This window comes from Nannobrachium achirus, assembly GCF_963921795.1.
Source record: "Nannobrachium achirus genome assembly, chromosome: 13".
Lineage (NCBI taxonomy): Eukaryota > Metazoa > Chordata > Actinopteri > Myctophiformes > Myctophidae > Nannobrachium > Nannobrachium achirus.
Window position 1 is genome coordinate 18045821 of NC_137833.1, and position 14061 is coordinate 18059881.

Consider the following 14061-nt stretch of genomic DNA (forward strand, 5'->3'; position numbering starts at 1 on the left):
AGACTGCGAGGTCAGTCGGTCAGTCAGTCAAAAACGACCACCTCCGGCCGCCTTCTGAGGCCTCAAGTCACGTTCCTGCACGAATGGAGGATTGCAAAAGGAAATATGAAGGGAAGTCGTATTAGCTAGCGATACCGATCATGAAAGTCAGCAGAACAGTCCAATCTAGTCTGTGAGTCCAGGTGTTGAGGTTGAACCTTAAACACTGAGGGGACATTCTTTCAAGGAACAGATGGAGGAAAGGGCCAAGAATGTGAAAACCTACTATGCCATGCCACTATGTCTGAAAATGTAGTACGCAGTACGTACTGTCGACCTGTGTGTATATTCTTGCGGCTGTGTGCAAGTGAATGTGTGAGGTGAAATGTGAATGAAGCAGAAAAATATTTGGTGCAGACTGCAGAGAGAAAAAAGATGGGGACCTAGTCCTAGTATAGACCCCTGGGGGACTCCGGTCAATGAAATATACTGTAGAGTTTAAGTGGTAAACACTTAAATTAAATGTAATAAATGTATACTCGGCAGTACAGTACATTCCCACAGGTTTATTTTAACAATCCACTCTGTTCTGGCTTGGATCAATGGAACCAACTAGTATACTTTAAGTCTCTATTCATCCGTATCACAATGAAAACATTTTCTTAAGGGTTTTATTATTTAATATATATATTATTAAAACCTAGTGTTTTGTAAATATTTTGGGGGGCCCATCTGCATCTTCCGCATGGCCAACCAGAGGGCTCCGACCCACAGGTTGAGAACCACTGACCTAGGTAAAGGGGGGTGTGTTGGGGAGTTCAAACTGCGCTGACAAAGTATGTTTTAACTGCGGGGTCAAACTATTTAACACAAGACACAGATCATTAAACATGGACAGCAGTCATTTATCTGCCCGTAACGACGACTCATCTTCTGTCTGTAGCAAATGCTTAACATCGACCAAATTAGCCGCAGTTGCAGCGAAACAACCAGTGTCGTGGCTTTCTTTAGATCTAAACGTCGTGAAATAAATAGTAGATGCTCTCAAGAGGAAATATTGCATGCACAGTAAAATCTTTTTATTTAATTTATTCTGTGATCGCATGGTCCTAAATTCATAAGGTTTGGACTGTTTATACCATTGGGAATTATTTGGCTTCCTCTCAGTTGAGCTAAAAGAGATCATTTTCAACACCAAGAAGTCCCTCTTTGCGAATAAAAAGAGCTCTAGTGTTTCTTTAATGCTCACTTTGGGGGAATAAAAGGCTATGGTGCTGATAGTCCTATTGGTCTCATATTGTTTCTTTTGGCTGGCCCTGATTTGGCCCGTGCGACTGTGTAGCCCGGAGAGCAAATGGGCTCGGGCTGAGATGGCTGAGTTGTACTGTATTGTTGCTGCAAACATTTGGACAGAGTGCTTATACTCCTTCTGATTCTCATCACAGCCCCAGCAGACCAGAGTCAAAGGAAACCGGGGACACAATCTGAGGAAGTTTTCTTTGGCCTGCAGAGAAAACCAGAAATGAGATTTTTCTGAGATCCATTTTTAGTAGATAGCGTGTGTGTGTGTGTGTGTGTGTGTGTGTGTGTGTGTGTGTGTGTGTGTGTGTGTGTGTGTGTGTGTGTGTGTGTGTGTGTGTGTGTGTGTGTGTGTGTGTGTGTGTGTGTGTGTGTGTGTGTGTGTGTGTGTGTGTGTGTGTGCGCGTGTGCGTGCGCGTTGTGTGTGGAGAGGGTTTAGTCTGGAATTCAAAATGTACTTGAGTAAAAGTACGAAGGTATTGGCATAAAAATGTACTAGTACCAAAAGTAAAAGTACAAAAATGTTTGAAAATAGCAGATCTACAAGCTCAAAACGACGCGTTGTGAGCTTCGGCTATTTTCAAATAGCCTAGGTATAAAATTGGGCTAAATTGGTTAATGTATGTTTTTAATATTATAATTTAATATCTGCAAAGTAACTAGTACTGAGGTTTTCAAATATTTGTACAATAGAACTTGAGCAGAAGTAAAATGATAGAAAATTGGAAATACTCCAATAAAGTATAAATACCTCAAAATTGGACAGTACTTAAGTCAATGTACTCAGTTACTTTACACGAGTGGTTCTCAACCTTTTCAGGCTGCGACCCCCAAAATAATCATATTTCAACTTGGGACCCCCCACCCTACAAGCACTAAGAGTTGAGGCATTACATTTTTATATCATGACTCTATTGTGAAAATAGCAGATCTACATGCTCGAGGCGTTGTGAGCATGTAGATCTGCTATTTTCACAATTTCTGCCTCTAATATTTGACAATTTGGCCAATGTTTAATATGTAATTTTAGAAAAAGTCCTTAAATTGACACCTTAGAGACTTGCATATAGGCCTGCCCTCTATACACATAAACGCTACAGTATGTTATGTTGGTTTGATTACTGTTGAGTGAGAAAACAACGTTACACATTAAGTTAATCATCTGGGGACCCCCCAAAATAATGTGGGTGACCCCCCTTGGGGGTCCCGACCCACAGGTTGAGAACCACTGCTTTACACCACTGGCTGGATGTGGTGTCTTGCCATGCAGGAAATGGAGGGTTCTGTCCAGCTAGCAGGTGTTCCTCCCAAGCATGTTATGTCTACCGATATGTGTTATTCCCTCTGCTGAACTTACAATCGCTCCGTTTCCATAACGAGATGTGAACAGGAAAAAAAGGTCCCTAAGTATACCGTAAATTGGCACATAAATCATTACCAACTTACTTACTGGAAATTCCACTACAGCTATTTGCTTCCCTAACCTCGCTCCGTTGGCTTGAAACACGGGGAAAACTATTTTATTCCCTGCCCCTGTCAACTCAACTGTACTGTAGTCTGTCAATGATAGAAAGGCCCTCATACGCGCTTTGAATTAATAACATTTCTTTGGGGCGCCTGTGTTTGCATCTCAGTTTCATACTCAGCTTTTAGTGACTGGTTCAGTGAATTCCATCTCACAGCGAATAGATAACCAACACTTTACCACGTTTGCTATGATGGAGAGAGAAAAAAGGAAGGAAGATATAGATAGATGAATACTTATGATTGACTGCTCTCCCCCTTTCTTTCTTTCTTTCTTTCTTTCTTTCTTTCTTTCTTTTTCCTGCTTTCTTTCTTTCTCACTTTCCTATTTCCGTCTCTCTTTTCTCTCTATCATGGTCTGTTTCTCTCTCCCATCTCCTCCAGGGATCTGAAGAATAATTTGATAAGTACAGTGGAGCCTGGGGCTTTCCGTGGTCTTCTGGCGCTGAAGAGACTGTGAGTATTTTGTGGTAATGGCCTTCTCTTGGACATCATCTAAAGGCTTACATGTTAAAGCCCCACTTTTAGCAAATAACATGGTCACCCTACTTCCCGTTCAACTTGGTTGGGAACAGATTTTAAGGGTTAAGAGTTATGGTCAGGGACACTTTTTACTAGGTGGCCTGGTGGCGGACGATGACTTTCTGATTACTCCACTCCACTGTCTAGTTTTCAACATTTTCAGGCCAAGGACCCCTTAGTTGAGAGAGAGATGAAGCAGGGACCCCAGAACCTTTTCATAGATTCCATATAGTTTAATCGTTTGACAGCACAATCATCAGTGTATTTTGGATTCATTTTTCTGATTTAACCAATTGAACCGTCAATACGTAATAAACTTGACCTTTCACTCTGTACTTAGTTAGTGTGCTCTTTTTTCCCCTCTACACCAAACCTCTTTGCCGAAAATAGCTCTACAAGCTCTACAACAATACAACAAGCTCACAACACCTCGTGCTGCAAGGCGTTGTGAGCTTGTAGATCGGTTATTTTTGGCTACAGTTCTCAAAATATGGACAGTGGACACTAGAGTTCAAGTGGTTAATATAAAAAAGGAGAAAAAAGGTTTCTATCACACAAAGATTTGGAGGCCCCCCCCCTGTAGTAACTCTGAGGACCCCCTAGGGGTCCCAGACCCCCTGTTGAAGACCCATGGTCTAGTTTCTAAGCTATGGCCGCCTGTAGTTTAGTTTTAATATGTATTACAGGTGGCATATCTTTCGGTTCCTGTTGTCAGATAACAATGATGAAAGTATTTTGTGCAATGGTAACAAAATACTAACTGGCTAGACAATTCTAACAATAATTCCTCTGGGCTATGAGCAAATTACATTTCATAGCCAAGCAGTCGTCTGAAAACAGGAACAGAAAGATATGCCAGAATAAGTGATTACAGACAGAATTGGAGGTGACAAAAAGTTGGTTTCTTAACCCATTTAGGCCTAGAATTATTGAATGCTTTAACCATTGAAAAATAGCAGATATACAAGCTCACAGCGCTTGTAGATCTGCTATTTTTGAAAAAGTCGTGAAAACGTGTGCAAATCTTTGAATATATATATTTTCAAAGCGAACGTTTGTAACTCAAATTTTGCTTCTGGGTGGTCCCTGGAACTAAATATGTTGAGATGGGGGTCCGTGGCCAAATAAATATCATTTTGGGGGTCCTTCAAAAAAAGAAAAAGTATGAGAACCACTGACATAGTAGTCTCTCAAGAACAGACGAACTGAGCACCAGTTATGTCCTTTTCACATAACTTAAAGAATCGGGTCAAAATCCAAATTTTCAAGATTTTTCAAAAAATAGATCTACAAGCTCGCAGCGCGGTGCCGCGCTGTGAGCTTGTATATCTGCTATTTTTCAATAGTTAAAGCATAAAATAATGATACACAATAATGTGTACCCGTTCTAAATGGGTTGTTAACACTGCTGGCAATGGTGATAAAAAACAACAACTAAAATGGCAGTATGTTGACCATGTGTGTGAAAAGGTCTATTGGCAAAAGGTTCCTAATTTTTTACCTCCCTGAAGACAAAAGAGCTCACGTGCATAATGCACAGACATGCACACAATCCATACAGTAGTACACATGCACACAACGCACACGTGCACATAATGAACACACATGCACATAGAGAGTTGATCTTGGAAGATGCACAAAAATCTTGACTTGGCTTGGAACAGTGGTTAATTGAGTAGCATGTGGCAAGCTACATTTCATCGTTGTCGGGTGGAAACCTTGTATCTCCAAAACCGTTTGTTTTGTATTCATCATTTTAAAAACGATTTAAACTAGCGAAAAAACAGCCGATCTACAAGCACACAACGTGTGTGTGTGCTTTTAGATCTGCTGTTTTCACTACTTTTGTGCGACAGCCTTGATGGTGAAGCAGGGCTTTACTTTGCGAAAGAATGTACAAATTTGAAACTTGGAGATACGAGGTTTCTGCCCCGACAACGGCGATTTACTTTTTTGGATGCGTTCTCTGATTTTCTAATTTTGAGACGTGTGCCCCGCAGAGTGACTGACATGATTGCACGCTGATAGCGGGGTTTCTGGGCTGGTGGGGAGATGCAGCCGGCCAGCCATCCTGCCGGCAAGTTAGCGGGGCTGATTCAGGGCGCGTGTGCCAGGCACTGGGAGCAGCCGAGTGCTAATTTAAGTGCTCCCCAACCGGTGATTACTGGAGTGCTCTGCTTATTTTCCCACAGCTGCTCCAGCAAAGCAGCTCTTTAATTACAGAGCGCAAGGGCACACTGCCACGGACGGGACGGCACTCAGCCACTCGCATGGAGAAAACCTCCACATTTGTGCACATGTACCGTATGTACAGTACTGTACAGTATGTGTGCTTGTGCAAACGAGCTAACAGTTATTGTTACGGTATGTGAGAGCTAAAACTTTACTAAAGATCAGGGTTGACTACCAAGAGACTGCAATAGATGAATTAACTTGGGACTGTTTGAATGACATCTTTCAGAACAACTTGAAGAGCAAATAAGACCACTTTCGTCAGTTGGTACTGTATGTGATGTGTATAGTAGAGCCACTTCTGTGATATTTAACAATATTACACGAGAGGGTGTGCATTATCACGGTTATTTGCACACCAGACTTGCTGCAGGAACGAGCCAAAGGCAAGTTCCGTAGGCAGGGATGAAGTGCAAATAACCATGATAAGGCAGACCCTCATGTGTAATATTGCGATTATACAAACACGTCAACTAAATTTCATTGCAATTAAGATATTCATATATATAGCTTCAGCTCTTTTCACAACCAGCACAGCTGATTTCTTTGTTTGATTAGACAGTGCAGTAGTGCTCATAAACTGCACTGGTAGAGACTCTAGAGAGCCATTTCAACCAATCAGATTGCTTCATCGGAACTACCAGTTGTATAATGCACTTTACGTTCTACTGTCTTGACTGTCAATGAGTCCGCTCATTTAAAGGCTCTTAAAGGAGCTATAGTCAACTTTTTCATTGTAGGGCCGACACTTTGTTTACATCCTAGTCTATAGACTAGAATGTAAACAAAGTGTCGGTCTGACAATGGCCAAAATTATTATTTTATAATTATTTTACACTTTTTGTGGTCATCTTTGAATAGAAACAAATATATGAAGCTTATTTTTTTATAAAATATTTTCGAAACATTATTTTTATTTTAGCATCTGTTTTTCAAGAAAAAGTTGACTATAGCTCCTTTAACATACTGACGTGGTGGAGGTTAACCCTCGATCTAAAACAGGCCTTCCCAGCTATAGAGGCTCTGAATCAGGCCATGACTTTATGAGGTGTGGGCCATCCTTAAATGGGCGCGCCTCGTGTGAAAGCAAGGGCGCGTTCGAAAATGCCCACACGGAGCGCACTCCACTCACGTATTCGTTTGTACTATTGGCCAGTGTGCTAAGTGCTGTATTTTCGAACGCGCCCCAAGATTCTGTGGGTGTCTTCTTCACCGTGAATGCATTTTTTTTTTCAATAAACGAAGCAGGTGTGTTCAAGCTAAACCTGGGCATTTAGTTCATCTTCAAACTCTATATATTTGAATTAGACTATTGGGAATATACATAAGAATGCATAGCACGCACACATGGGCAGACACACGCACACACGCATATTTTCATGGCAGAAAGGATTAGTTTCCAGTTTGTCACGCTGTTTGCTAGTCCAACTCTCCTCCTATATCAATATAAAACAATAGGTCTGACAAAGTGCCTTTATCTCTAAACTATAAATCTGTTTGCCTGTTTTGTCCTTATAGGGACCTATCCAACAACAGGATCGGCTGCCTCTCCCCTGAAATGTTTCTAGATCTTGGCAGCCTCTCCAAATTGTGAGTAATCCCTAAATTGAAAACACTCAACGGCTGTATGCTCAATTTGGTCTTTGTATGAAAATATTCTGCTTATTTGAGATGAAACAGCAATTCAGCAATGCATCACAAGATGACGTGGCTTTAGTTCTTGTGAGACTGTCTGTTTATTTATTTATTTCCCTCTCTGGCAGGATATTATCTGGAAATATCTTTTCCACGCTGACCGCAGGATTGTTCACACACCTTGTGGTACTCCGAGTGCTGTAAGACCAAAAGAGATAAACACACACACGCACACACGAACACGCACACACTTCTACTCCACTACTGTACATCTCAGATACAAATATTGTACTTTTACTCCACTATAATCTTTTGAAAAATGTAGTTACTTTGCAGGTATAAATGATTATATTATAAAACATACATGAATCCACTTTAGCCCTATTTTATACCTAGGCTATTTGAAAATAGCAGATCTACAAGCTCACAACAAGTCGGATCGCGACACGTTGTGAGCTTGTACACTGCTATTTTCAAACATTTTGTACTTTTACCTTTGGCGCTTTATAAGTACATTTTGAATTCTAGACTTTTACTTGTAACAGAGTATTTCTGTATTGCAGTATTTGATACTTTTACTTAAGTAAAACATTTCCACCACTGACGCACACAGTTTGTGACCAGAATCCGGTTTTCCACCACCACTGTCCACCAGGCACTTCAGCACCGACACCCTGTTCTGTGACTGTCAGCTGGAGTGGCTGCTCCGCTGGGCCCGGGCCAACGCCGTCCGCATTGGGAACGACACGGTGTGCGTGTACCCCACCCACCTCCACGGCCTGGACCTCCACAACCTCCGAGAACACCAGCTCAGATGTGGTAAGGATGCACCATCACCACTTAACTTGGGGTGTGGGAATGACTCAGAGGGTGCGCAATGTGCATGTCCGATGTGGTGCCGTGTTTGGTTTGGTGAGTTAACATGTGGTCGCGCGCGCGTGTGTGTGTGTGTGTGTGTGTGTGTGTGTGTGTGCGTGTGCGTGTGCGCGTGTGCGTGCGCGTGCGTGCGTGCGTGTGTGTGTACGTGTAGCCTACATGTGCGTGTGTTTGTTTTTTCAGGGGAATAGTGTATGGAAACATGAATAAAACAAATTACTTTGTGGTCACCAATCAGTATTAGAAGCAGGTCTGTGTATGGACAGTAGGTTTAGGCATTCACTTCATACAAGGCACAACTATTTTCTATTTTCTATGAAATTGCTGTTTTGGAGCATGATCATCATGGCTTAATTGTTTACGATCAAACTTTGAATCTGCATTATAAACAAAGGAAGACATTTTCCCTGTGTGTGTGTGTGTGTGTGTGTGTGTGTGTGTGTGTGTGTGTGTGTGTGTGTGTGTGTGTGTGTGTGTGTGTGTGTGTGTGTGTGTGTGTGTGTGTGTGTGTGTGTGTGTGTGTGCGAGTGCGTGCGTGTGTGTGCGTGTGCACATGTGTGTGCATCTGTGTGTAAATGCACTGTGTCATGTACCTTCTAGGTCAGGGGTCTTCAACAGGGAGTCCGGGACCCCTAGGGGGTCCTCAGAGTTACTACAGGGGGGCCACCAAATCTTTGTGATAGGATCATTGTTTTAAATGAACAATTTGAACCCTCACATCCCTATTCTGAGGAGAACTTTTGCCAAAAATAGACGATCTACAAGCTCTCAACGCCTCGCGTTAAATAGGTTCGGTGTAGAGGTAAAAAAGTACAGAGTGAAAGATCAAATTTAGTAAGTAACCGGGATTTAAAAGTCTGAAAAAAAAAACACAAATCTAACAGACTGATGACAGTGCTGTCAAACAAGTTTGCGAATCTATCTATGAAATCTATGAAAATCGGCATCACGCATTTATACAACATGTAGAGGGGGTCCCTGCTTCATCTCTCTCAGCTAAGCGGTCCTTGGCACGAAAAAGTTGAAGACCCCTGTTCTAGGTGGTACGGTAGCTGTAGCTACTGCAGAGAGACAATGTCACCTGTCAGCTGAAGCCCCTCAGGGGAATCTGGCTCTCCCCAGGGGTCCCGGAGGGCTCTCCCAGCACCATGGGGGGATCATGGTATATCTGTCTGTTTTGTGTCACTTGAACAAACAGATTTCATCTTGTGAAATGTCATTTTCTTTTAACCCATTTAGAACGGGTACACATTATAGTGTATTATTATTTTATTCTTTAACTATTGAAAAATAGCAGATATACAAGCTCACAGCGCGGCACCAAGTGCCGCGCTGCGAGCTTGTAGATCTGCTATTTTTGAAAAATCATGAAAATTTGAATTTTGACCCGATTCTATAAGTTGTCTTTTGAATCCTTCTTAAGATTTTTTGAAAACCATATGTTTCTATGTCAGCAATCTGGCCAGCCATCGTCAAAGAAAGGGTCCTTTGCACTTAACTGGAGCTCAGTTAGTCTGTTCTTGAGAGACTACTATGTCAGTGGTTCTCAAACCTTTTCATGTGAAGGACCCCCAAACTGATATTTGGCCACGGACCCGCATCTCAAAATATCTAGTTCCAGGGACCGCCCAGAAGCAAAATTTTAGTTACAAACGTCGCTTTGAAATACATATATTCAAAGATTTGCACACATTTTCACGACTTTTTCAAAAATAGCAGATCTACAAGCTCGCAGCGCGGCACTTGGTGCCACGCTGTGAGCTTGTATTATCTGCTATTTTTCACTGGTTAAAGCATTCAATAATTCTAGGCCTAATTAAAGAAAACAAGTTTGAAAACCCGCCGGTGTGTATTATATAATTTCACTCATCGCCAGTGTAATTTGATGTATAGTATCTAAAGAATGTTTATCTAAAACAAGTGACAAGATCTCATGGTCAAGTGATAAGTCCACTTCATTTATGATCATTCTGGAAAGGAATTTAAGTTGAATTGTAAACATCACAACAGACAAATGGGAGAACAAGGTTTTGTGGCTGAACAGAAGATGAAATGGTGTAATTATGTCTCTAAGTCTGCCTCCCGAGACTCGCTATTAAAAACCTAATTTTTCTTATGTTTCAATTTCGAGTGGTGAGCACGGTTAAAAGTGTGATTAAGAATGTCTATTTCGATAATAGGTTCCACTATTATCTCTACACCTGCTGTGAACCATTTGGCAAATTCACACTAAATCATAGCTTCACATTAAGCTTGCCAGATAGAATTCCCTTGGCCAAATGTTCTCATTTGATACACTGTGACCATTGTGTGTCTGCTTTGAGCGAGTCAGAAGCTCAGAGGTTAGAGAAGGGGGCTTGTGGCTGGTTTTTAAATCTTCTGATATCCCAAGAGCCTTTGGGCCGATGAGAATTGCCCTGCTTATCCCTTCCATTGAATGAAAACATTTACTTTCAGTTTGGTACTGAGACGTTTCAAATTATATTCTAAAAATACAATCATCAGGATCGGGATCCACATGTGAACGGCATGTTTCCCATGTGGATCTGGGACTTCATGTGGCCAGCCTGTGAGTGACATACCGTATCTATGATGTACAGCAGGGGTCTTCAACGCTTTCATGCCAAGGACCCCTTAGTCGAGAGAGAGATGAAGCAGGGACCCCCCACAACCCATAGATACAATATAGTTTCATCGTTTGACAGCACAATTCATCAGTGTATTTTGGGTTCATGTAAATTTGTGTTTCCAGATATTTAACCACTTGAACCGTCAATACCTAATAAACTTGACCTTTCACTCTACGTACTTACCGGTAGTCTGCTCTTTTTTCCCCTCCAAACGAAACCTCTTTGCTGAAAATAGCCGATCTACAAGCTCACAACGCCTCGCAGCGCGATGCGTTGTGAGCTTGTAAAGCTGCTATTTTGGCTAAGGTTCTCAGAATATGGACGCTAGGGTTCAAGTGGTTAATATAGAAAAAGGAAAAAAAAGCTTCTATCACACAAAGATTTGGAGGACCCCCTGTAGTAACTCTGAGGACCCCCTAGGGGTCCCGGACCCCCTGTCGAAAACCCCTGACGTACAGTTTATGACTCCAAATTTGGGCAAGCCTTCAGCCTGAGACAAGTTCCATTGGAATCCATTATAAAAATGTAAAAAAGTTTGCACCTCTGATGTGCGAAGTGAGCGTTGCAAACATGACACACCTGCATATCTCCTTGTATGGCTGTTCTGTTTGTGACGTCAGTTACTTTGTGTATGAGCACGGGTCTCCATCCGTACTAATACATTTCTGTACTAACAGGGGTGGGCAACTTAGATCAGGGGTTCCCAAACCTTTTTGTCTCAGGGAACCCCATAAATATTTTGACATTATAGTTTTCACTCCCAGCAACTTATATTTAGGCTATAGCATATCATCGTTGTCGTGTGGAAACCGTTCGGCGTTCGTTTTGTATTTATCATCTATAAAATGTACTAAACTAGTGAAAACAGCCGATCTACAAGCACACAACGCATCGCGATGCGAGGCGTTGTGTGCTTGTAGATCTGCTGTTTTCACTAGTTTTGTGCGACAGAGGTTTCTGCCTGACAGTGATGATATTTTAGTGATTATGTTGCGAGGAAAACATTGAGATAATAGCCATTTTGGTTAGAACTGACTGAAAATAACGTTGTACTTCAAGTTTAAAATGATACTAAATATTTCTTCAAGTGTCGTCGCGGCACCCAGGGTGCCCCGTCACCCACTTTGAAAACCCCTGACTTAGATGATGGAGAGGGCCACTATATTTCCACACTCACTCCAGAGGGCCACATTGCATGTTGCTACTGTCGAGCGAATACCTCTCATCTCCAGTAAGAGTAGCAAAAAATAGCCGATCTACAAGCTCAAAACCCGTCTCGCTGCGACGGGTTTTGAGCTTGTAGATCTGCTATTTTTGCTACTTTTGAATTGGAATCCCGAATTATCTTTTGTTATTTTTGAATGGGAATATTGAAATGTAACATATTTTGTTTAATTTCAAATGCATTTAGTTGTACTTTTGTTAACTTTATGAACTTAAATACAAATACATTGGACATAAAAAAGTCTACTATACTAGTCATTCAACTACTGTACATGTACTAATATTATATAGACTGAAGTAATTAAAGCGGGTCATCTTTGCATGTTTGGAATGGTAACAGCTGAAATCAACAATATATCAGGATTCCAATATTAACCTGCGGGCCGCAATAAGTGAAGGTGGGGGCCGCATCTGGCCCCCGGGCCACCAGTTGCCCATGTATGCCCATGTATGCAGGTACTGCTACTGACAGTGTGCCAAGAGATGTGCCACTGAATGGTCCAGCGGTTTGCGAGATAAGCTCCAGAAACACCAGGACAGGTTTAGGGAAATGAGATGGAGAATTTAATCTAAAACAAATTAAAAGTGAGCATTGTGTAACTTTTTGGGCAAGTACATAAGCACCTCATGGACCGCGGAGCAGAGCACGAATTTAGGGGCCAGGGAGCTGTCAATTTAATGCTACATGCCACTGAAAGATAATAATGTAAACACTGAAATAGATGATTGGGGTCCAGCGACATACACAGTGCACAATTACGTTTGCATATAAATTCATTTATTTTGACATTGCCATGTTCGTTTATTTAGATATATAGTTGGAATGTGAATTGTTCAGCAATGAAATCATAACGGCTTCATCGAGTAGGTTTAGGGAGAAAGAGGCGATAAGCATGGTGACATGGTAGCATAGTCCTTGTTGCGACCGTAGGTCGCAGTTTACTGTCAGAACCAGCACAGCTTGTCCGTATGTATATGCCTGACACATCACTGTGACATCACAGGTGACATCACAGTGATGTCAGATACTCAGAGCAGGGATAACGCCTGACAATGTGGTTCCCCTGACACATCACTGTGACATCACAGGTGACATCACAGTGATGTTAGATACTCAGAGCAGGGATCTCCATATATTGGCATAAACAGGTGACATCACAGTGGTGTGGCTGGTTCAGACAGGGATCTCCATGTATGGGCATAAACGGGATTGTATGTTGTGATTTCATGGGAACCACTCTATGCCCATTTATGGAGATCCCTGATGTCATCAATATTAAGCCCATATCTAATAGGACTTCATATCCATATATGGGGAACTGGTCCGATATACTGTACATCACTGGCCAGACGGCCAAGACATGGCACTTGTCGCCCCGAGGCGTCTTACTAGTTTCTTGTCATCAGTAGCCTACAGTATGTCTTCAAACACTCTGTGACAGTGAGGCCCAGGGGTCTTTTCCTTTTTACGGGAAAGACTCAGAATCTTTCCCCTGCTCAGGGGACTGTCTGTCTGTCTGTCTGTCTGTCTCTCTCTCTCTAACTCACATAAATGCACGAGCGACACACACACACACACACACACACACACACACACACACACACACACACACACACACACACACACACACACACACACACACACACACACACACACACCCCATGGTGATATGCTGGGCTCCATGAGGGAATTGTATCTCATCTGTGATAGAATCATCCCCCTGGTCTCCTTACATGTGCTTCACACTGGGGATATTGCTCTGGAATGAGAAAATCATTGGTGAGGGTACAGAGGATAGTGGGGTTGTGCGTGCGTGTGCGCGCGCGCGTGTGTGTGTGTGTGTGTGTGTGTGTGTGCGTGCTCGCACACATGCGTGCACTCGTGTGTGTGCATACATAATGTAAAACAGTCTGCAGAGAAACCTTAAAATCCCTTTGGCCCCAAAAAGTATACCCTCAATACAGTACTTTCTATACAGTCTGTCGCTTTCGTGGTGTATATTTTGGATATATAACACGGTACTTAGGCGAAGCTACGCAGACATATAGTAGAGTTATTCTATGTAATCCTAAGTGTGTGTTTTTCATTTACGCAGAACAATCCAAAGCAATTACAGGGTAATTCTGTGCAGTCCTTGGA

General features: G+C 42.1%; 1 protein-coding gene across 1 annotated transcript in view; it reads left to right on the forward strand.

The window, feature by feature from the left end:
- The window catches only part of adgra1b (adhesion G protein-coupled receptor A1b), a gene marked incomplete at both ends in the record, with an annotated part of 253321 nt that overhangs the window by 52497 nt on the left and 186763 nt on the right, over positions 1-14061 (forward strand). The window contains 4 exons of the mRNA XM_080740224.1: positions 3187-3258; positions 7075-7146; positions 7320-7391; positions 7847-8010. Coding sequence (XP_080596350.1) covers positions 3187-3258; positions 7075-7146; positions 7320-7391; positions 7847-8010 — 380 coding nt within the window. The remainder of the gene's footprint in view (positions 1-3186; positions 3259-7074; positions 7147-7319; positions 7392-7846; positions 8011-14061) is intronic.